Source organism: Spermophilus citellus, assembly GCF_964194105.1.
Source record: "Spermophilus citellus genome assembly, chromosome: 3".
Taxonomy (NCBI): domain Eukaryota; kingdom Metazoa; phylum Chordata; class Mammalia; order Rodentia; family Sciuridae; genus Spermophilus; species Spermophilus citellus.
The window spans coordinates 198,424,746-198,447,511 of record NC_138184.1 but is presented as its reverse complement, the minus strand read 5'-3'; the positions used below and the strand labels follow the sequence as shown (position 1 = coordinate 198,447,511).

Genomic DNA, 22,766 nt, shown 5'->3' with positions numbered 1-22,766 from the left:
AGGGCTAGTATCTCTTCAAGATCCTCACTGATCCTTATTCAGTTATTTTGAATAAATACCCCGAAGTATTTACTGTATCTTATGGCTGTTCTATTTTTATTTTCATTTTCTATAGGAACTTCCTACTGCTTTCTGTGGTGCCTTCCCCACTTTGTATTCCCAAGAACACTGTACGAGGAAGGCTCCAGTTTATCCACCTCCTTGCCAACACCTGTCTTTTACTTCATTTCTTTAACATGTGCTCAAAAGTCATTTTCACAATGAAATCTACCCTGAATAACTCTATTAAGGGGACAGTTCTACCCCCTGCATATATTCCAGTAGTCCTAGTCCTACTTAACAGGCTCTCTTTATTTTTTTCCAAATCACTCATCTCTAACCATTACAACTCTATAATTTTTGTATTTATAACGTTTGTTGCTCTCCCTGCTAGAATGTATGCTACATGAGAGAGAAAATTTTTGTTTTATTCATGTATTCTAAGTGACTAGAATAGTCTTGGCAAATAATAGTGACTCAATAAGTCTCTGCTAAATTAATATATGTGGATTAATGAAAGCATTTATTGAATACATGAAAGGATTAAATAATCAAGATTTTCACGCCACCATCAACAGGACCCTCAATCTACCTTTACAATTTTCCTTGCCCTCTCCCCTACGCTCCCCTCAGATGAACTTTTTGTGAGGCCCATCACCCATTCCTCCTCCACTCTAACCCTCTGCTCACATGGTTTCCTGTACTTCAGACCTTCTGTTCGCCCCCACCCCCAGGCCCAGTCTGAACATCAGCACCTCTTTCTGTAGGAGTCTTGGCATATTTCATGAACTTCCTTTGTATCCCACTAGGCTGTTCACCTCCTTCAAAGATGGGTCTGATTCTTCCTTACCTTTGGAACACAGGCAACATCTAGCACAGGACCTGATACAAAATGGGTGTTTAGTAAAGGTTCTCACAGAACTAAAACCTCATTTGACAGATGGGGAGAGGGAGAATCCAATGGTGCAGACATGGGCTCATTGATCTATACAGATCTTAGGTCCTAACCTAGTTCTCCTTCCATGACACCACCCACTCCCCTGAACCTGCTGTCACACTCTGGCTCCGTATTCTAGGGCATCCTGAATTCCTACTCTGAAACACACAGGTATTCCACAGGCTGCAACAGTGGGACTCCACTAGAGGGACTAAGAAAGGTCAGAAGCGCAGCAGCACAAGCCCAGGGAGGCCGACATGAAGTCCTAATTTGCACAACCTGACACCTGCACCCTGAGGTAAGTCTAAGAACTCAGGCAGCTAGGGACCACACCTTAGAGTCAGGCCCAGCTGGATTCAAATCTATTTCCTCCAGTGACTGTGATTAACTGTGGGAACTTGGACTTCCATTATGTTTTTTTAAAAAAACTGTTTTAAACATTGTGGTAAAATGTCCATAAAATTTACCACTTTAACTTTTAGTCAGATAATGTGGCATTAAGTACATTTACGCTGTTGTGCAACCATCATGACCATTCCTTTCAAAAAATGTTTTCATCTTGCAAAACAGAAACTCTGTACCCATTAAACACAACTCACCTTTCCCTTCTCCCCAAAGTCTACTAACCACCATTCTACTTTATGCCTCTGTGAATTTGACTAATCGCATATAAATGCAATCATAAACAAACTTGTTTTACTTAGTATAAAGTCTTCCAGGTTCATTTATATGTTGTCGCGTGTGTCAGAATTTCCTTCCTTTTTTAAGGCCAAATAACATTCCATTATGTGTGCATACACTTTCATCACTGGATACCTGGACTGCTTCCACCCCCTGGCTACTATCTTGATTGCTGTTAAGAACCTGAGTTCACAAATACTTGTTTGAGTCCGTTTTCATTCCTTCTCATTTTCCCCCCCTTGAGAGAATACAAACTCCTAGCATTATTATGAGGATTAAGTGAAAGACTGTAAAATGCTTATTGCACTGCCTCACATACAGTAGGTACTCAATAAATGATAGCAATCACTCCTAACTAATGAAAGGCCAGTTATTATCACTGGCAAAAGGGTTTCTGGCAGCATGCTTAATCAGGAAAGCATGTCTTCACTGTTTCAAGGATAAAGAAAGATCAAATTTCTTCATTTCCAATTCCAGCCAAGAGTCTTTCAGCTTGGCTCAGGCCACACCTTTGGAAAAACAGGCTCTTGGAGTAGTTCAACCCACTTCCTCTTACAAACTGCAGACCTGGGCAGGATGATAGCACCTCACATGCAGGTATTTGAAAGCTACCACTGATAAATGTGAAAACAAAAAAGCAGTCCCCAGAGCATGCAGGATGTGTCTCCAGCTTCTACTGGGTTGGCTGCACACTCATCTCCTTTGTCCATGTGATGTCAAGAAAAGTCACCCAAACTATGGAAGAACCCAAGTTGACTACCTGCAACTAGAAAATTTTATCTACAATTATTTAAAAAGGAAAACAAATGAGATTTAATAGCAATAAAGATTCAAATAACTTAAGTCTCTTTGTTAAAGTTACATCTGCTACAAACCTGACAGATGGGATTTTTATGAACCAAAGTTTTCTGCATTTCTAAGAGGCATTTAAACTAATAAATAAGATTTCTAGACCATATTACATACAAAGAGAAGAACCTGTTTCATTTTATTCCCTTACATTTTCCTAATCTTTTTCCAGTTTTATTGAGGTTTGATTGACAAAAAATGTGTGTGTACATGTGTTTTGATACATGCATACACTGCAAAACTTATCACAAGCTAATTAATATACCCACCAACTCACAATTATTTTTTAAAATTTGTACTGAGAATACTTAAGATCTACTGTTTCAGCAAATTTCAAATACATAATATATTATTATTAACTGAAGTGACCATGCGCTACATTAGATCTCCAGAACTTATTAATCTTGAAAATTTGTACTTTTTGACCAACATCTCCCCATTTCCCCCATCTCTTTCTAATAACCAACTTTCTGCTGTTTTTACGAATTTGACTATTTTTTGGTTTCCTTATGTCAGTAAGATCACATAGCATATGTCTGTTTCTTTAAAACCAAGAACTCTCTTTGTTTTGTGACTATAGAAAATACCCAAATATCACAAAATATGCATTCTACTAAGTGTCTTAGTCCCTAGTCTTAATATTATCAACATGTATATGTCCCTGGCACAAAGACTGGCCAATTCCTTTTTCTTTAGCCCACCAACTGGTCTTGTAAATAAAGCTGTATTAGAATAGAGCCACACTCATCATTTGCATATTATGTGTGGCTAGTCTCCCTTGGAACAACAGAGTTGAGTAGTTGTAATAGAGACTCTATAGCCCAAAATTCTAAAACATTACTACTTGATCCTCCACATAAAAAAAATTTCAATTGCTGTCCTTGGATAAAAAGTAACATTTTTAAAACAGAGAAAAAAATCATGCTGACACTCAAAAAAATATGGAATTTTTTTCTGGGGGGTGGGGGTACCAGGGATTGAACCCAGGGGTTCTTAACCACTGAGCCACATTCCCAACCCTATTAATACTTTTTATTTTGAGACAGGGTCTCACTAAGTTGCTCAGGGCCTCACTAAGTTCCTGAAACTGGCTTTGGATTCATAATCCCCCTGCCTCAGATCCCTGCGGCACTGGGATAACAGGCATGAGTCACCACACCTGGCTCAAAAAATATGTTTAATGAGATAAGGCCTTAAACTTTTTTTTATCTGGGGGTTTTATAATATCTTGTCAAAAACTACATAGATTTACAATTAATATAATGGTATGCCACTCATTATTTCTTTCCTTTGGTCAAATGACTACAAAACCAACAAAAATCCTTTTCTCCTTCCTCCTTACCTACCCCCAAAAGCTCATGTGTGAGACAATGAGCTTAGAGGTAAAGTGATTAAGAGCCTTAACCTAACCAGTACATTAATTCCCCAGTGGGGATTACCTGGGTGGTAACTGTAGGCAGGCAGGGTGTGGCTGGAGGAGGTGCCTTACTGGGGGCAGGCACTTGGGATTTACGTTTTACCCACAATGAAGGGAGTAGTATCTCAGTTCTCTCCCTCCCTCCTTCCCTCTCTTTCTCCATCCACCCCTTCTTCCCCCTGCCCCTCTCTGCTTCCTGGTACCATATCCTGAGCTGCTTTTGTCTGCCACACTCTTCCATCATGATGACTGGCACTAAGGAATAGAGGAGGCCATCTATGGACTGAAACCTCTGAAACCATGAACACCTAACAAACTTTTCCTCCTCTGTGTTGTTCCTGTCAGATCTTGTGGTCATAGCAGTGAAAAGGTGGAAAAGACTAAAGTAATGATTTAATCCCTTTACACATTCCTCTCTCCCACTGTCATGGGAAAATTTGACAATACCAGTGTCATTACAACTCAGAATCTTCAAGTTTCTATTTAGAATATTCAAATATATGTTGGCATAATATAAATCTACTTAAATATTCATGAACTTAAAAAAAAAGCAATGCTTACTCTTCATCTCAGAGATTCATGCTCATGTTCCTACGTTTTTCCTTCTGAGATTCTTAGCCCTAATTCCTACTGGCAGAAGTCCTACATGCAGAATGGTGCAGGTCCACTGGCATCCTTAGATGATGAATGACATAGATAAGCTACCTTTTCTTTTCAAAAGTTATACTCTTCACCAAAACTTTCAAATAGTGATGAAACAACTGGATGACTATTTAGTACTAAATGAACTTTTATTTAAATACTTTAAAAACCTTTATGGGAATCAGAACTTATTTATTCATAGAGATATACATGCAGTTATGATTCATATTTGATGCAATAATACTCAAAATTCCAGTATGCTATTTTGGGAAATTAACACCTTATTCTAAAATTGGTGTGATAATGAAAAGGACCAAAAGTTGCCAAGATAATTAATCTTAAAGAAACAAAAAAAGCTGTAGTAATTAAGTAATAACTGGTATAATTTCCCTAGAAAACAGTTTTGCAAGATCAACTAAAGTAAATAGACATATTTCCTATGACTCAGGAATTCTATCCCTAAAAATACCTACACACGAACCCCACAAATACGTGAAAGAGTGTTCAAAGGACGTTACTGATACTATCCAAAACAGTAGAGTGAATAAGTGAGGATAGATCCACATAAGGGGATACCATATGATAAAGAAAAAGAATAAAGTAAAAAATACACACCAAAACATGAAAGAATTTCATGAATAAGATGTTGAACAAAAGAGTACATTTTTTTTTTTAACCACTCTACCGATATTACATTTTAAAACAGGCAAGATCAATTGATATCAGTAGTTACCCTGTGACGGAGAGAACAAACTTTTACACTGCTGGTACCATTCTCTTCTGATCTGGATGGTGGCGAATGAGTATTTATTCTGCATAGAATTCATCAAAATATCTACTTATGATCTGTGCGTTCTTCTCCATGTACTGATGTACACTTATACCAATAAAGTATACTTTTAAAAATTAAAGGTAAGTTCAAAAACTATAATATAAAACAGACAAAATGTCAACAAAATTTGGAACAAATTTAAAACTTAAAACAAATTTTCTCCACACACAGAGACTCCTAAACTATTAACTAAAATTTACCATTATACCAATATCCTATCATCTACCAGTTCGTTTCTCAAAATGCTACTTATAAACATCAGGTATCAAAATAAGAAAACATGATAGCAAGAATATTGGAGGTAAGTTTTCTCTCAAAGAAAACAGGAGAATGTAACGAACTGGATATCAAAGGAACAAAATTGGCCTAATCAAGATCTTTTCATTGTAGCAAACATAGGGAGTGATCCAGACATGAAAATATAGTAAACATAAACAAGGACTCAAAGAAACGGGGCAGGGTTTCACTGAAATGTGACACTTGATTATCTGCCCATCACTCCATCTGAATTTTGCTGAGAGCATGTCAGACTCAGTGTTCACGTGCACAGGAACACTGCTGCTTATTGACAAACACTGGTATGCACTGAGCTCAGCTGCAAAAGCCTGCTTCAAACACTCTTCCATGGCAACCAAATAAGTAAACAGATAAAGAATATTATCTGCTCTCACTGCAGGAAATGCAAAGCTGAGGGACAGAGGGGATCTCAGGCCACAGTCTCCAGCCTTCTCTGAAGTCCAGGGGAAGGCCAGGTGACAATCATAATGTAAAAGCAATGCTAAACCCGTGAGCACCTGTCTACCAAGCCAGTGTGGGAAGTAAAAGGAAAGAGCCTCCTTCCTCTCAACACTCCATGACCACTCTTCCCAAAAAATGCACACTGAGGTGGACGGTCTTCAGACACGCTCAAGGGTTGTTCTCAGATAAAGCTTTTACACAGAGGAAAGGATGTCAACAAGTGAAACTGCCACTGCTTATCTCAAAATAGCCTCAAGTGGGCAGGCGGCCAGCTTCATATCTGGATTTTCACTCTCTGAGTACTTTGGGTTTAGAGTCCATGATTGACAAGGTTAAGTCCTCTAATTTGGTTCAATTCATCTTTTTCGTGGATTTTTGCTTGTTTTTTCACATCTTTTACTCTACCTTAAATTTTTAAAAAGCATTGCTAGTTTTTTTCTAAAGGTACCTACTATCAAAATAAAAAACAAAAAGCCCTCCTTAGGTTGTCACACCTCTCCTCCAATATGATTTTGTTCACTTGGCCAAAAGGCGGTCACCCACATGGCCTGCATTTGATGACTTCACCCTACCTTATGAAAAATGTTAGAAGTCAGCTATTAATTTGCAATTTGATGGTCATTTGGGTTTCATAGCACTATGCATTTTTCTTTTAATTTAATCTACTTAGGTTCAGAAAGTCTAGACTACATTTTATGACATTCACAGGGTGAGGACCTCGTAGAATGATCATAAATGTAAACAGGGCATACAAAACACGTTCTTGTTTGACGAGATATGCAAACTCTACCAATATACTACTCATGAACACAGGGTGCTGCTGGAGGGGCTGTATGTTCTTCCTCAACAGTCATACGAAACATACAACATAACCAGCATATTAGTTTCTGGAAATTGGGGTTTCCAACCCTTCTGCCTTGAGAAATGGGGCAGCGTTGAATATACACAGCCAGATGGTAAGCAAACAGTCTCCTGGATAACAGACTAGAGATTAAACTGCATGTTCAAACACTTTTCCTAAGAACAAGATTTTTTAAATGGAGGGAAAGTAAAAAAGGAAATCTCTTCTTCTCTTGGGTGATTTCATTCTGTGCTGTTATTTTTATAAGTAAAGGCCTTTACTTTACAGACAGTGACTATATATGTGGTAGATCTTTTAAAACACAGTCCTTTAAGGTAGATACTACCCCAATTTCATAGATGGGGAAAATAAGGCTCAGACAGCAGAAACACTTTGTCTATCAATATAGAACTAGTAAGAAACAGCAAGGGATTTCTCACACCTGTGCAGTTCTAAATTTACAGAGGCCTCTGTCTCCTACACCCTGCTTCTCCACCTGCCCGTTTTATTTATTTTTTTAAATTTTTTTCTTTTTAACTCTCATTAACTCACATATCCTTCTGTACTGATAAAGGTCTGTTTTCTTCCTCTACAGCCACCAACTTCCCTTGCCAGGTCAGACTCATGAAGGCAAGACTCATCCAAATCAAGAATAATTCACTTGGCTCAGAGGCAAAAGTGGCAGGAAAGGGCTGAGTCTCCCTGATTTTATAACCTACGTGGCTCTGTTACATCATCTCTGTTTGTCCAGCATCTGTCTGTTTCCCATAATACATCAGAGAAGACAAGTTCAAGAAGTCTGATTGAAATGGAAACTAAGAATAAAGACATTAAAATGAGCACATTAGCCACTTCCCCTAAAAACACAATCAATACACTCAAAGGGCACCCAAGTTCTTCATGGGCAATGGTACCATAGGTTCACCGCACAGGCTAGTATGCTGGGCACCACACAGTCCAAGGGAAACAGGGTGTTTCCTGTTACGTCGACCTTCATTAGACAACTTCTTTTGTTACCATTGCCTCACTGCTCCCCTTTCTTTCAAGTACTTAAAAGACGTCAGGGTTCCTGCAGTTTTGCAGCTCATCCCCATGAAGATACGTCTGTCTTTTATATAAAAGGTGGCAGCATGCAGGTACTACCACTGCAGTGATGAGCCAGGCTGCTCTTAAGAACAGAGTCCTTCCTGCACCATTGTGGAGCCATATCATATGCTACGCCTCTGACAGCAAACCACTCCATGAGAACAAGAAGGATCAGAAGTCTAGGTGCCTGGATAACTTCTGGTCATGGGCAGTTTACTAAACTCTATATTCTCTCAAGAGAAAAGTGCTATTGATGGGGAAGGAAAAGAACAGAAGTCCCAGCTTCTATAGACTCCCACATTCTACCACTAAGAAGTTATGCTGCATCATGGTGAAGACGATAAGCAGAGATCAAAACTACTAAGGCTTCAAAGAGGAAGACATTTGAAATGGAGCCCCAAACACCAAGCCATCTTTGTTAAAAAAAAAAAAAAAAAAAAAAAGAGAGAGAGAGAGAGAGAGAAATGCTCACTAGCCCACCCTTGTGCAGCTATGCACACACTCACACTCCTTACCAAAAGTAACTTCTCCTTTGCCAGCTTTGTCGAACAGCTGAAAGGCGACCATAAACAAAGCATCTGGGGCACACAGGACAGACTCAAATGCTACAAATTCTTGAAAGGATATTAACCTGCAACATAAAACAAGCACAAAGCACAAAGTCAGTAGCTTACGGAAAATAAAAGCATACACAAATACACACTGAGGGAAAAATAGTCGAAAAAGTAAAATTCAAAACTAAACACATTTACTAACACTTAGCACTTCCTTTTACATACAATAAACAATTGTATGGACTGAAATAACAATATATGGAACCTAAAAAATATGGCAGGCTTGAGCATACAGTGAAACACTCAATGCATTATAATTTCAAATGAGACAGTTTTACCCAACACCATTTATATGTTGATTTACCTCGATCTTCCCTCAGGCACATTATTAGATTCTATAATTAAAGCTTAGAGACTTTAGGTTAAGAAAAAACTGCATTACAGCCAAGACAGAGCAGCTTTGTTATTCATTAATACCCTTACACACCGTGTAAAAATGACTCACAGATGCACATTCATTACTGACATCTACTGACCACATGTGAATTGTACCCGGGACATTACTGGGAGAAATGCAGATAAATCAGACACCAAATTTGACCCAAAGGAACTTCCAGTCAAGCAAGAGAGGCAACACTAGTCTAGAAATAGTAGTACAAGAAAGACAAATGGGAAGGCAAGGACCAACATGACAGCGGAATTCAGGAAGAAAATCAAGGGTGGCTTTGTGGCAGGAATGGAAGTGAAGTCAAGACTTAAGGACTGGGGCTGGGGATGCGGCTCAAGCGGCAGTGCACTCGCCTGGCATGAGTGCGGCTCGGGTTCAATCCTCAGCACCACATACCAACAAAGATGTTGTGTCCGCCGAGAACTAAAAAAGGTAAAAAAAAAAAAAAAAAAAGACTTACGGACTGAGTAAAATCCAGACATGCAGAGATGGGCTCTATGGGAAGGCTCCTCAGGCAGAAAGGCAGAACACGAAAGTAACAGAGTGCACCAGGGCAATAGTGACAACTGATTTGTCTGAACAATGGAGTGCACAAGAGAGAAGACTGCCAATGAGACTGGAAAGAGAACACAAGGATGTCCTAGAAGGCAAGAAAAGGACGAGTCATTCTTCTCTAGGAAAAAGGACTACCTAAAAACTTCTAAGGAAAGTTATAATATGATCAAATCCAGGCTTTGGGAATGGTGTGACCAGCCAGGGATGCTGAATTTCCAAAGATTAAACAGTCCATGAAGGATTTCCTAAGAATTTTTTTTTCCATCAGTATATTGTATTTAAAGTTCCAAGTATTTCAATAATATATTGAGATAGTCTAGGTTTGTGGAGGGTATGGAAGGAGAAAATATGAATATTTTCCTATGTCTCACACGACACCATAATTTCAAACCTCTTATAGAAAAAAAGATATCTCTATTCAAAGTGTTACAAAGTTAACTTACCTGTTTGCCTGAATGTCACCTGACTACAATAATGCCATAAAATAAAAGGGAAAATGCATGGTGTGTCCAATATGGCATTTCCAAATCATTCACCATCCAAAACACATCCTTCTGCAGGCACAGGTCATTCAAGAACACGGGTTTCAGGAGAACGCTTGCCCAGGAACGTTCACTCTCTACCATAGTTTCTGTCACTGAGAATCTGCGTGCAAGTGAGGCCAGGGGTGGTGGGGATGGGAAGAGAAGCATGAGTCCGACCTTCTTGGCTGAACTCAAGGGGCTTCCTCCCTGTGAGGTGGGAGGGGAGATAATCATGAACATATATAACCAGAGTGGGCAAACAGTGTGAAAAGTCAAAGGAGAAATAAAGTACTAAGGGACACAAAGAAGGAAGAATTTACTCTGCTTAGAGGAGTTGGGGAAGTCTCCATGAAGGTGTGGCATTGAAAGTATAAATTCTGAAGGTCAACAGATCTTAGGGACCATCTGCTTCAAGCTCCTACTTTTACTTTTGAAGTTGGAAAAAAAAAAATGACTTTGTTAAGGGGAAATAACTGGTTTCTGGCATTTGGGCTTAAGAAATGGGTCTCTTGGTTTCTGTTCGACCTGGGTGGATTTACATTGGTGTGAGAAGACAGAGAAGAGAGAGATGCGGACACAGTGCATTCCACACTGAGGGAGCAGCAGAGAACTGAACAGAGGTCAAAATGGAAGCTAGTGCTATGTTTAGAAGGACTTAGGAGCTACTGACCCTGCGTCCTACAGGTCATGTGGATAAGAGTGGCCTGAGGTAGAATGTCTGCCACCTGAGGGACCTCAGAGATCAGGCTACAGAATCGCCATGATTTTACAGGCAGGGGGAATTCACTCCAGGTTTTCAGATTAACAAATGACAGGGTCAAACCTTTGTTTTAGAAAAAGAACTGGGGTGGAAGATGAACCTAAAAGGAGAGAGATGAGATGGGGGAGGCTCTACTAGGGTAGAGGCTCTGAGCCAGAGTGGGAGCCCTAGGAATTAAACGGAGGATAGGAGAGGCTAGAGAGCTACAGGTGAGGCCAAAATGACAACACTGCAGAGGCTGAGGGCAAGGACAGAGACCAAGGTGCTCCCAAGACTTCTTCATTGCACAGCTGAGTGGGATGATGACACACCACCAATGGAAAAGAACAAAAAGGAAAACACTGGAGGAGAGACTCAGGGGAGCATGGGACCAGTTCTGACCGTATGAATTTGAGGTGTCCCCATGTGTAACTCAGGTGAGTTGCTGGTTGAGCTAAACTTTTGTGTCTCCCACCCTCTGCAAAAGCCTGACCCCTAATACCTCAAAACACGGTCTAATTTGGAAATAGAAGTTGTTACAATGTCATTAGTTAAGACAAAGACCTACTGGAGTAGTCACCTGATCCAGTGTGACTAGAGTCCTTATACAAGGGGGGAGATTTGGACATGGACATGCATATAGGGGACATGATATGAGGGTTAAGGCAGAGGTCAGGGTGAGACTTCTATAAGTCAAAGAACCCCCAAAGACTGCCAGCACGCCCCCAAAAGCTAGGCAAGAGGAACATAACACTCCCTCAGAAGAACAACCCCACCGACCCCTTCTTCCTGGATTTCCAACCTCCAGAACTTGAGATAATACAGTGCTATTTTTAAAAAATATTTATTTTTTAGTTGTAATACCTTTATTTTATTTATTTTTATGTGGTGCTGAGGATCAAATCTAGGGCCTCACACGTACTAGGCGAGCACTGTACCGCTGAGCCTCAACCTCAGCCCCCTACAGTGTATTTTCTAAGCTACCCAGTTAATGGTATTTTGTTACAACACCTGAGGAAACTAATACAGAGGCCAAGGCTGGAAACACAGGTCTGGGAGTTTTTAAAAAACGACTCCTTGAAGCTATAAATGAAACTATCTCCAAGCACTTTATCTAAAGATATTTTACCTTCCTGCCAAAACATCCCTCATGAAGGATGGCCTTGAGGAACTGCCCAGCAAGCCCACCACGCCCTGGGCAACTGCAGGGTCACAGAATAGTGTGTTACTATTGTCACCACTCCTTGGCCCACCACCCCACTGAGCAGGCACCAGCAGGCAACAGCAGCCACATGGTCACACTGCACTGCTTTCCAGGTGACCTGTGGGCAGCATACGGAGGCAGAAAGCAACCATATTTGCTAAATTACCCATGCAGAGGTATAAGGTTAATTTAAAAAAAAAAAACAACTATACTATGTGTGATCTAGAGAGAAGATGTTTTCCACTTCATGGCCTGAATAAAAACTTGAAATACAATAAAAAGAACATCCTACCTCTCTCAAAATGATATGAAAAACCTGAAAACCATATATATTGTGTGAAGAAATCCTCTTCTGGAAATCTCAATGTGGTTTTATAACCGTAACTGGTCAGTGAATACTGTGGCATTTTAGGCATGCTACTGATACTAAAAAGGTATGTAATTTGGTAATCCTGTTAGATACAAGTATTACACATCTATGTAGGAGGTATATAGAACCATGAAATCATAATGTATTACTATTCATCAAAATCATTTTGGATTTTCAAGGTAATCTGACTAGAAAGCTATGAGAATAATTATATAGTACTATATTCATTTACAATATGATATCTTAAAACATCTATATTTTCATATAAACAGTACTTCAGTCTTGCTTTACAGATTTAATGGTATTAGGATAAGTTGCAACAAAGAATCAAGCTTAATCAAGTTCAGACCTAGCTGGGGAGCTCACTTAGTTCCTCTTCCAACACCGACTCCAACAACTACTTTGACAATGTCAGATGCCCTTTAAAGACAATCACATAAGGGGCTGGGATTGTGGCTCAGTGGTAGAGCGCTTGAATAGCACAAGGGAGGCCCTGGGTTCGATCCTCAGTACCACATAAAAATAAATAAATAAAATAACAATATTGTGTCCAACTACGACTATAAATAAATAAATAAATAAATAAATAAATCGATCGATCGGATCGATAGATGGATAGATAGATAGATAAGTATTTTGAAAAAAAAAAGATGATCACATAATTCTGATCGATTCCATCACTACTATGTAAGGAAGAGTATTTGACTCCAACACTAACCTGCAGCAACTAACAAAAGGACATGGGTCAGCAAACACGGAAGCAAATATAAAAGTCACATTTCATAGGCCTATACTACTCTGAGATGGATTAGAGCAGGTTTACAACTACTGTATCACAGTTCTAATGCTACCAGAAATAATTTTCAAGAAAGTCTTTTCTACTTTCCAAAGCACTGGAGCTATTGTTCTCCTTTTGGATGCCATTTACAATAGCAGCTACTTCATAACTCCAGTAATTAGCCTAAATACCACATACTACTATAAAATACTGAATCAAAGAGGAAAGGGATTCAAAGTGGATTGCATTTATACACTAGGTTTATGACAATGTAAAGATCATACACCTATCATACACAGAAAGATACTAGAAGGCTATATACCCAAATGAGGATAGTGCTTCTTTATCATTTTGTAACTTTAGGGCCCCCTAGCCTGTTCTCAACTTGGCAAGGGATAGCTTTTAGCCTGGAGATACTTAAAATATAACAAAGAACACAGACAACCTGTATTCTCTATGCTACTATGGAAAAAGTAGTAAGTAACATCAGGGAACTGGAAATAAATTAATGAATTCAGAGAGAAAGACTGTTGTTATATTGAGAGCAAGGAGGAGATGAGGAAAGTCTTACTAAAATTAGGAACATATGACATCCAAGGGAAGATGTGATTAAGTGACTATGAGATCAGTCTTGGCACGGAGGGAAAATGTAACCAAGTGAACATATCACATCCATCCTTTAGCAGGCACATGACCCAGTAAACATGGGAGGTGCGGAAGGAGGTACACCAACTGCAGTTTGGCTTCAGTGTCTTCTCTGTGCACCAGGCAGAGGCCCGTGCTAAGAAGTGTAATCTCTGTTTCCCGGAACTGGTGGGCCAGAGAGGCAAAAGTTAAGCCAAGAACCAAAAAGGGAGGACTAAAGACAAAGCACCCTCTGTGGAGGGCAAGTCCTATGGTAATATGGTACTCACACTGAGCACCCATGATGGTAGGAAAAGGTCTGAAATTTTGAAATATGTTTAACTACATAATCAATTTGTGCTTCAGAATGCTTAATCTGACAGGATAACTAAAATGAATTGGAAGGAGAAACAATGAGTTAGGGAGACATGCTAGAAGGATCCAGGAAAGAGCCAGGAAAGCCTGAGTTACAAAGAAGAGCTCCCTAAATCAGGTGGCTAGGGGTATATGGCATCATGGCTCCTGAGTACAATTTGACAACACAGCAAGAGTCTTTAAAATAAGATTCCTTGTTTTGTGATGCCATAATCCTACTTCTAGGAATTTATCCTAAAAAAGAATGAATGAATATATGCCAACTTTTATCTACAGAGATGCAGCACTGAAGACAATAATAAGAATAACCTCAATATATAATGTGACTGATTAAAGAAACATTCATATATGACATTCCCCAAACACTAAAAATTGTTATAAGCAAATCCATGGTATTAAATAAAAATTCAGGGGCTGGAGATATAGCTAATAGAGTGCTTGCCTCGCATGCACAAAGCCCTGGATTCAATCTCCAGCATCACCTAAAAAAAAAAAAAAAAAAAAAAAAAAAAAAAAAAAAATCAGTTATACATGATATGTAGAAAATGATCCCATTTTGTTAAAAATGGAAAACAAATGTTATTTTACACACAAATTCTGAAGCTTGTACACCAAAGTGTTAACAATAAATATCTCCAGGTGGATAAATTATTAAAAATTTAAGGTTCTATGGTTTGTTGTGTTTTTTTTTTTGCCTGATCATCTTTTCTGATTTTTTTCCCAATAGTACAAATACTGTTATTTTTATAATAAGAAAAATAAAGAAAAACTCATGCAAAAGAAAATAGCAAGGCCCTAAACTTGGATGGTACCAGAAGGAGGTAAGAGATGCGGTTGGAGAATAAAAAATTGAAAAAGAAACAAATTCTCTGAAAGCCTCACGGGAACTCCTGTTATCCAAGGTGGATAACCTCCAGTTCTCTTTCTCCCTGCTGGTGCTCATTCCTACTCAGTAGGGGCTGAGACCCCATGTGGTCCCTTTCATCTCAGTCTGGCTCCTATCTCCAGGCCAACTCTGTGGCTATGAAAGTTTAAGTGAGTGCACATAAGGATCTGATCTGTTCATACTTCAGGAAGTTTGGGTGTAGACAATGCACCATATCAAAATCCAATTACCACTTCTACTTAAGGTTCCTAACCACAGGAGTGCTTTGCAAAAATAACTTCTTACTACCCTCTTCCATGTGTTACAACAGAAGCCAAGCAATTGTGCAGGATTACTGGCAGAGATAAAAGTAAATTCTAACTCCACAAACAGGGTTCCAAGACCACCCAGATTCAAGTATCTGTGGATATTAAGAAAAAAATCCAGAACTGGACTCTCCTGTGACCACCAGTTTATCAAAAGAGCGCTGGTCTCCATAATTTTAATATCTTTAAATAGCTACCTGGCTTTCCCAGTTCTTATCTTTTCCTCCCAAAGCTTTGCATACATGCATTCTTCAGGTAGCCAAGCAAATAAGGAGCTTGTGCCTACTCTATGCCAGGCAATACCCTAGGCAGTAAGATATGGTAAAAAGGAGAACTACGGACAGAATCTGTGAGCTCAAGGAATCACATTCTAGTGATGGGCATGAGGAGGTGAGCAGGCAAAGAGCACAAATATATATAAAGATAATTCCAGAATCAGATAACCGTGCACAGAGGATAAAGTGGAGGAATGCATTAGAGCAATGCTTTTCAGCCCCACAGATTCTACTTAAGGGGTCTGAACTTCCCAAGTGACTCTACTATGCTGTCAGGCTGAGAATCAACAAGGGGAGAACTGTGGGGATGGGAGATGGAGCTGCTTTGCCTCAGAGGGTTCAGGAAAGCCTCTTGGGAGGAGGCATTAAGATCTGAAAGATGAAAAAGCAGCAGCACTGAGAAGAGTGGGAGGCAGGGTCTTTGGGGGAAGAAAACTTTGTGCAAGGGTCCAACACAGACCAGCCAGGGCAAGTTCCCCGCCATAAGAGAAGGCCAAGAGGTGGATGAAAGAAAGAAGGACAGAGAAGGTGATAAGGCGTGCAGGGATTTTATTTTTGGTATATGTGTAAACAGCACTGTTGTCAGGTTGGTGTAGGGAAGTAACACAAAAGAACCCGCAGGACAGTGAGGCATGGTCATCAAGGCAAAGCTAGATCAGGGTGAAAGCAAAGTGGTAAAACCAGGATCCGTTTTCTAGATAATTGTTAAAGCTTAATAACACAGGGTCTGGTGGGGCCCATCCTACAAGTCACAGCAAGAAGTTTTTAAAAGCCAGGCAACCAGTCAGATCCCTGAAGAGGATGCCTGGAGGGCTGTGGCTACAGGGGCTACAGCCACAGGAAACAGACGGAGGCCCTGAGCTCACTGAGGATATGAAAACTACCAGTTAGGCAGACGAAAAAGAAGCTCATAAATAAAGATTTTTACTTAAAATGCCAGTTGATGGTCAGTGAGCATACAAACGAGGCCTCCCAGCCCTAATTATGCAAATTTATCCTAATTGTTTATAATGAGCTGTAAAAAGACAATGAATTATTGGTTTTCTAGTCTAGACCTTCAGGAACAGGGTAGAAAGAAGCACAAGTTCTAGTCTTACCTGTGCCTAACTGCCAGAGTGACTTTGTCTCTTATTCCATGGAGGATGCTCTCTCACATGCCTTTCACTCTGAAATCCTGCTCTCTTCCATTTTCGGTTACAGGGAGTCAACCCATGCCCACCCTGGCTCCAGCATGGGCTTGGCGGTTCCTGGACTGCATCTGTTTGGAGGCCAGCGTGGTTCTCCGAGCTCTGCTATGTGCTCTGGTTCAAATCTCACTACAGTATTTGCCAAGGGCCTATTTAAATTCATTGGCTCCAATGAAACCTGGCAGGCTGAATATTGTTCAAACAAGCAGGCTACCGCCTGGCTTTAAAATCCTATTAAACATTTTATTAGCAACTTTACTATATTGTTATCATGAATTTGGCCTATAAATACCACCTATGCATACATATCTATCTCCATATTGGCAAAAGAAGATAAATATATAGGCTCTAGTAATTGTGAGCTTAACTCACTAAGTGATCTTTCTATGGTTCCAGCCCTACCTGTCTGCCCCCAGCCTTGCAGTTCACTCCAAATGGCACTTGTGGCCCAAGATTGACAGTGCCAACCTGGGGGACTCATACAGGGCATTCCTACGCCCCCTGCACCCCAACATCTCTTCCTTATCAGAGGAATCAAGCACATTTAATGGGCATAAGTCATCCCTTTCTAGTTCTTTGCTTAGTTAATTTAATTAACACTAAAAAAAATGTCTTTCACCTTTACATCTTTTTATACTCCATCATTCTTCCCTTTCCTGTTAAATCACTATTGCCTTGCCCACTGGTAGCAGAGAATCTGTCTCCATGTCCTTTTCAACTTCATAGCCATAAAACAGTTGTAATTGTGGCTGATTCCCACAAGAATGATACTGTACCAAGGGGGGGAAAAAAAACACTACAAGCTTTTTAAAAATAGAAACACATCAAATGCTCTATCTCTACAAGTCTTTACATAAGTATCCTTTGTTTCTTAAATACTACAAATATCATTTTTTAAAATCAGAAATGCTATCTTATCATATTACATTGTTCCTATTTTGTATAACAACCAAGGGCAGAACTGCAAATGTATCACAAATGTTTTCTCTGTATATTACATCACAGGTATTTAAAGATCCAAAGACTTTTTTTTTTTTAGGGAAAAGTGTACTGAGTTTAAAAAGAAAAAACCCACTATACATAAACAACTCATTTTAAATCAAAAATTGTCCTTAAAGAGGGGTTAAATATAATTGGGGCTCAAGACAGAACATGGGGTGAAAAGGGAAAGGTATCTGTAAACCATGTTGGAAAATTGAGTTAAACATGGAAGATTAAAAAACAAAAAACAAAAAAAAACTGTAGCTTTCCTATATTTTTTCTTGTTTTTCTAATTAAGGCTAGATAAGAGGCTTCAACTTTATTCAAATGGCAAATAAAGAGGTATAATGGGGAGATAAATCACAAAAATCAGTCACTGAAAAGGCAGCAGGCAAACAAATCTGTCAGCATTTTTTTAAGTGACCACTGAACTCTGGCCTAACATGTCATAAAGTAGCAGGCCGCTTTGCCCCGATTCACACTGGACAACCAGTTTAAATGCACCAAGGACACAGAGATAGGTCTACATGCAGTACCAGCACTGTCAGACCCGTTGCTTATCAGATTACAGTCTACAGTTTGATTGGGGAGCTGAAGCAGGGCCTGAGGAACAGTTTCTTCATGCAGACTACCTGCTGAAGATACCCTTATTACCTGTTGGTTCTTTATTCAAATAGCATTTTAAAACACCAAAACTGACTGAGCTTTAAATGATTTTTTATTGAAACACGATATCTTTCTCAATGGATTTTTTTCTGAATCTCAAAGGCAAGTAATGATTAAAATAATGTTCTAAAACAATAAAAGGTATCTAAGTGCACACACACACAAAAAGCGATAAGAGCAAGTAGGCTACATTTTTGCATCTTCCAATGATGAATTCCAGTTAGTCACTCTGCTAAAAAAAATATATAAAAGAATACATTATAAGGAATAAATTAAAAATTTTTTAAATAGACATAAAATCAAATTATACCGATTCCTCTTTGAGAAACATGATCAATTATTTAGGCACATTTTAGCATTTTCTTTCATTCAATTATAATTCTTAGGTTTTGGATAAAGTACACAAAAACCTCTCTTGATGTGATTATAACATACCCACTCCCGCCCCGGCAAAGCAAAAATTAAAAGACGAAAACAGCCCTTATCATTTAAAAATATAAAATTATTCATGGTGTAGGCAAGAAGAAATAAAAGTCCACAGGATTCAGCCAGAATATGGCCAAAAAACAGCCAACATTAATATCTGCTGTGCCAGCTGAATTCAAATTAACCCAATTTTTACATGTTAATTAAACCAGCTATTTTCTTCTTATTGTATTTTTGCTTCTTAAATAGTAGAGTCTACAAGTGATTCCCAACAGACTTGTTCCAACAACAATGACGTATTCATTTACTTCTATTATGACCATACAATACAGTAACTGAGCAGTAATTTTTCACAGTCAATTACATGTGTGGTTCTTTATGCTTAAAGATGCTGAAATAATGTGTACTATAGAGCCATATGCCTGAATCTCTAGTTTGCCAGAAGCAGTTGCCTGGGTAACACATTTTCTCTCCAGTTTAGCATAACCCTTCATTGAATATCATTAGGTGTCATTAAATAGCAAACATTAACATGAACTTCAATATACTACTTAGATAGAGTCATTTTACCCATGTAAACAAGTGCTCCATCATTTATAATAAGTTTAAAATAGATTATGATTTTCTGTATTTAAGAACATGAAAAAAGAAAAAGTACCCACATGTTGATTCCAAACTGAATTTGCAAAAATTTCTGGTAATATATGAGAACTCAGACCAACTTCCAGGGATAACATTTGTCATCAATATGGTCAAGATAGTCAATATAAACAAAGAAAAATTAAGCTTTCAAATTTTACTCAACACTAAAATACTTCCATCCATTGCATCTCGAACCAAAGATTGTTTTACCTTCTTTTGTAATTGGGAGGAGGGGCACACACTTGAATTCATTAACAAAATGAATTTAAGGAATAAGGTGTTTAAAATCAAGGTACACAGAAAATATGGGATACTCTGTGCATTATCTAAAATTTTTTCCAGCTTTAGTGGGGTATACTTGACACCCAAAAATTATATATTGAAGGTATACAAGATGATATCTTTATATACACACACACACACACACACACACACACACACACACTGTGAAATGATTGTGAAAATTAAGATAATTTACATATCCATTTCCTCACATAGTTATCTCACAGTTAAAATAGTTTAAATATTTAAAGTTTAAGGAAGGATTATATTGCTTACATTATATCAATATATAGTTTATATAGAGAGTTCTAGAGGAATGCCTGCATTAATAGTAGTGGCCATCCTAAACAATCTCCATCAGCCCTGTATCACATGCTATCCCAAACAAGCATCCATGACTAAAAAAGACAAGATGCTTTTTGTACAAACAGTCTCAACAGTCAATCCCTTCACTTTCCCAATAGGATTACCCATCCTAAATCACGGAACTATATTGTTTTTGAGATGCATCATAATTCCATATAAACCTAAGTTCTTAACCTACACAGTCAGGACTTTTCCTCTCTCACCATATTGCAAAGTCTTCCAAATGTTCAATGTCGATTTTGGTGGACACACATAAGAAGAAATGAATCATCAAATGGCACTTCTACTCCATTTTATTTTCATACCTCTCCCAGTAAAGAAGAAATGCAGGCTTCAAAACCCTGAAAGTAAGGGTAGGGGAACTGACCAAGGTTCAGTGGCAGCATCCACACTGACCAATCAACCTAAGGATAACCGAAAAGAAAGCTCTGCCAAGAGTGAGTGAGTTCTTAACTGTGGGAAATGAGATCCCACAATTCCACACCTGGTTCCTAATCCAAAATAATAAAAAGCACAAAATGCTGTGGCCTTGCCTTAGGTGGACTACTTCCACCTCCACTGCTCCAAGAACATCCCTCCAACGGCAAAGGTGAACAAAACATCAAGCACATGTCCAATCCAGGGCCAAGAAGTAGTTAGTTGGCAGGGGAAAAGTTTCTATGCAGCAAATCATAAGAAACCAATGGACAGAAAGGATAAATAAATCTTTAAGACACTTTTAAGATATATTGTGATCAGTACCAACTCAAGTCACATCTCTGATGCCTCAATGATAATTCATATCCTGAATAATTACCTAACACTGTGATTTCAAATAAAATGTTTAAAAATATTGATGTGGCTGTGTCACTGTAGTATGCTGTTTTTAAGTCCTTTGGGTATAGACCAAGGAGAGGGGTAGCTGGGTCAAATGGTGGTTCCATTCCAAATTTTTCAAGAAATCTTCATACTGCTTTCCATATTGGCTGCACCAATTTGCAGTCACACCAATACCTTTTCCCCCACATCCTCACCAACACTTATTGTTGTCTGTCTTCATAATAGCTGCCATTCAGACTGGAGTGAGATGAAATCTTAGAGTGGCTTTGATTTGAATTTCTCTAATTGCTAGTGCTGATGAACATTTTTTCACATATTTGTTGACTGATTGTATATCATCTTCAGAGAAGTGTCTGTTCAGATCCTTGGCCCATTTATTGATTGGGTTATTGGATTTTTTGGTGCTTAGCTTTTTGAGTTCTTTATCTACCCTAGAGATTAGTGCTCTATCTGATGTATGAGGGGTAAAGATTTGCTCCCAAGATGTAGGCTCTCTATTCACCTCACAGATTGTTTATTTTGCTGAGAAGAAACTTTTTAGTGTTGAGTCCATCCTATTTATTGATTTTTTAATTTTAATTCTTGTGCCACGGGAGTCTTATTAAGGAAGTTGGGGCCTGACCCCACATGATGGAGATTACGGCCTTCTTTTTCTTCTGTTAGACACAGGGTCTCTGGTTTTATTCCTAAGTCCTTGATCCATTTTGAGTTGAGTTTTGTGCATGGTGAGAGATAGGGGTTTAGTTTCATTTTAATGCATATGGATTTCCAGTTTTCCTAACACCATTTGTTGAAGAGGCTATCTTTTCTCCAATGCATGATTTTGACACCTTTGTCTAATATAAGATAATTGTAATTTTGTGGGTTAGTCTCTGTGTCCTCTATTCTGTATACTGGTCTACCACCAGTCTGTTTTGGTGCCAATACCATGCTGTTTTTGTTACTATTGCTCTGTAGTCTAGTTTAAGGTCTGGTATAGTGATGCCATCTGCTTCACTCTTCCTGCTAAGGATTGCTTTAGCTATTTTGAGCCTCTTATTTTTCCAGATGAATTTCATGACTACTTTTTCTATTTCTATGAATATACTTTGTATACAACCAGAGATATGAAAAATTGTGCTCTATATGTGTAATAAGAATTGTAAAGCATTTTGCTGTCATATATAAATAAAAAAAGAAAAAGAAAGCTGAGTTATATAAACTGTAATGCATAGAAAAAGTAGTCTAATAACCCAAGAAACATTATGAATAAAAACTGAAATAAAAAGTGATTTCTGTTTATATTCTGATTAAATAATGGTATTTCTAGATTTTACCAAAAATCTGCAATAAAGAGAATACTATCCCTACCCCTAACCCTAATACTGATTAAAATTTTATTACATGAACATAATTTGCTTAAGAATTGGCACAAGATCTGGGATCTAGTAAAGAAAAACATATAAATTTTTCATATTATGTTTTGTTGTACGAATAATAACAAACTACAATGAAATTCACCTATTAACACAGGCCACACATGAATGTAGATTTTCATTAGAATAACCAAAAGAATTTATTATGACTGAGTCTAGTTCTATTTAGGTTTATATGTTATTTTATTCTATGGAAGAAAACAAGAAAGAAAATCTGTCCCAATTGATCCAGCATGTTCCCCCATCTTATTCCACACTATCTCTGCATTCTTTAGCAAGTCCT

At 38.5% G+C, this 22,766-nt stretch overlaps 1 protein-coding gene across 1 annotated transcript in view; it reads right to left on the bottom strand.

Annotated features, from left to right (window-relative positions):
* The window catches only part of SLC25A13 (solute carrier family 25 member 13), a 188,806-nt gene that overhangs the window by 112,306 nt on the left and 53,734 nt on the right, over positions 1–22,766 (bottom strand). The window contains 1 exon segment of the mRNA XM_081288022.1: positions 8,578–8,693. Within this exon segment, the coding sequence (XP_081144148.1) occupies positions 8,578–8,693 (116 nt within the window).